This window comes from Lycium barbarum, chromosome 8, assembly GCF_019175385.1.
Source record: "Lycium barbarum isolate Lr01 chromosome 8, ASM1917538v2, whole genome shotgun sequence".
NCBI classification, from domain to species: domain Eukaryota; kingdom Viridiplantae; phylum Streptophyta; class Magnoliopsida; order Solanales; family Solanaceae; genus Lycium; species Lycium barbarum.
This window is the reverse complement of record NC_083344.1, coordinates 5,928,971-5,931,705: the sequence shown is the minus strand read 5'-3', so window position 1 is coordinate 5,931,705 and position 2,735 is coordinate 5,928,971. Positions and strand designations below refer to the sequence as shown.

The 2,735-nt window shown below is 33.6% G+C and overlaps 1 protein-coding gene across 1 annotated transcript; it reads right to left on the bottom strand.

The window, feature by feature from the left end:
• Positions 1–520: 520 nt before the first annotated feature.
• Positions 521–1,211, bottom strand: LOC132605807 (uncharacterized). Its single transcript, XM_060319051.1, has one exon. The coding sequence runs from the start codon at positions 991–993 to the stop codon at positions 670–672; it is 324 nt and encodes a 107-aa protein (XP_060175034.1). The 5' UTR covers positions 994–1,211; the 3' UTR covers positions 521–669.
• Between the last annotated feature and the right edge of the window lie 1,524 nt (positions 1,212–2,735).

Genomic DNA, 2,735 nt, shown 5'->3' with positions numbered 1-2,735 from the left:
AAGAAAATGAGTAAGAAAATCATTTATTTTCCGAGAAAAACATTTTTCGTCATATCAAATACACTCAAAATCCTTTTCGACTTCAATTACTGTTCGAAAACATAGTTTTATACAAAACGAAACAAAAATCGTAAAATCAATAAAATTAACAAAAAAATGAAGTCAGAGAAATTTGTATTATGTCCAATTTGGTTTAACAACAACATACCTCACAGGAGATATAGAGGTTGTTTTCGATATATCCTGAGCTATTCAAAGCAGTTCAAAAAAATAAAATAACAAAAGTGAAAAAGTCATGGAAAAAATACTATCGAAAGCATGACAAAGCAGTACAAGACGCAACATATAATAAAAATTTGACTTGATTGGTTTGACCGCTTGTCATAAGCAAAAATCGATTAAAACCAAACAGCAAACACCTTTTAACTGTGAGGAGGGATTGAATCTTTAGATTTAGCTACGACAATTTAAATGCTACATCCTTCGACCAAATTCATCAGTGTTTGTGCAACCCATGAAATAAGTTCATATCAAGTGAAATATTGAATTGAAGATCAAATTACAAGGGAAAGAGGTACATATATGGATCACATATAGGATTAAATGCATAAAATTTACGAATGTTCTATAAAACTTTATACTGACCGACTTAAATTTCTAAATCCGAGATCATTCTTTCTTCGCGAAGAGGCCACCGAGGCCTCCGAAAACATTGGAATTCTTCTTGGGAGGAGGGACTGAAACTAATTTCTTTTTGCTGCTGACAGTTGTGGTGCCAGTGCCAGTTCCAGTTCCACTTTTTCCCTCCACTTTTTGCAAGATTGGATCAGTCTCTAATAATTGGTCTTCCTTAGTTATTGCCCCAATGACAAAATCCAAAATTGACTTCTCTTCTTTGCTTCCTCCAGAATTGTTTGCTGATGTGGCTCTAGTATACACTACTCTTCTTTGGGTAGTTGCAATTGGAGGAACAAAAAAGTTCAAAGAAGCCATTGGAATTGTATTTCTTGAATTTGTGTATAGGAATTGGTGGAATGAATAAAGGGACAAGATTTTTTTTTTTGTTAGTGTGGGTAATATATCTTGTTTGGATTGAGTTTTGGTTATATGAGTGAAGATTGTGAAGAGAATTAAATGAATGTGTTTTGTGGCACGAGTTCTCCACAAGTGGCTTATCCCTTCCCTTCTCTCTCTCTCTCTCTCTTTCTTTCTTTTTTGTATTTTATGTTTCCTTCTTTTCTAAAATATAATTTCGCGCTGGCTTACATTGTCGTTCCAAATTCAAATAAAGGGGAAGGGTTGTGGTAGGCTGACAGTCAACGTGAAACATGTCAATTCATGATGAATTCTCATAAGAGCTTAAATGAGAACTCATATAGATGACCTCAACTTGTTTGAGACTGAGACATAGTTATTGTTGTTTTTTTTTAATTTATTTTTAGGTAAGAAGCAGGACATGAATAGCGAAGCTACATGGTATGAAGGGGTTTAATTTTTATTTGTTTTCACAATGAAGGGGTTTAATTGGATCATCTTCGTTAAATTGTACAGATTGAGGAAAAAAACTATATGTAAAAATTGTTGAATCTACATGATATAAAAGGAAAGTTTCTAGTGTAGCAGTAAAAGATGACATAAAATTCCCCTATATTGTTAAGTTTAAATGACATGTGTGATATTCTTACAATTTTTTAGTTCCTTTATTAGAATTTTTACTGTGCAACTGTAGGACATAAGTATGTGGTTGTCACACCCATTACTCTTGGATTATATTTATAGTTTTGAGTAATTTTATAAAAGCAGATACTCATGCTAAGTTCTCACATATATATTGATACAAATAGTATAAGGTGCAGTGTCATTTGGCTCCATTGAGTTAGTTAAGTATTGTCTTTGTTTAGATAGAAAAAGGAAAGAGCTTTAGAGAATAAAATGTTACATCTCTAAAATGAAAATTGTAATTTTAACTCTGTACTACCACATGATCTTCCTTCAATCCTTTGTTAACCTTTCATTTTTCTTCAATTTATTCTTTCCTTGTTTTGCTTTTACTTCTTTTTTCTTGATTTTTTTTCCTATATATATTTTCCAATTTTTCTAAGGTGGACGATGAAATGGATGAGGGCTCATCCAAGGATGTGTGATAGAGGAGATGCCACGTGGCAGACAATACACCACCTTATCATTAGCATGTTATTGGACTCTGTATTCTACCATATGCTAATGATCACCAACCACCTTTTACCAAATAATGACAGTTATGATTTTGGACCTTGTGTATGCATTTGGGTATATTTTGGCCCTATATTTTGGATGGACAATACAAGGACACCAAAACCAAAGCAGTCTTGGGCTCGAATTTGCAGAGTCCAAAAGTGTATGGCCTTAATTACTGCAACAACAACGACCACATTCCAGTATAATTTCACAAGTGGGGTCAGAGAAGGATAGAATATACGCAGACCTTACCACTATCTTAGAAGGTGTATGGCCTCCATTACTTCATAAGAAATTTCATGGGTTGTCCTCCTTACTGATTAATGTTTAACTTTTAGTCGCACTAAAAAAGGGAAAGAGTTAAATTTATCTCTTCACGATTCGAAAATGATTAATTTTATCCTTCGTTATGCTATTAGTGTAAATATACCGGGGACTTTAGCCAAATGGCTCAGCTATACTCTTCTTTTGTTAGGCATGTCCAAAGGTGAACACCCTATCTCACATGACACTGACAT

Coding starts and splice junctions, on each gene's coding strand:
- LOC132605807 (XM_060319051.1), bottom strand. CDS start 993: ATGGCTTCTTTGAACTTTTTTGTTCCTCCAATTGCAACTACCCAAAGA.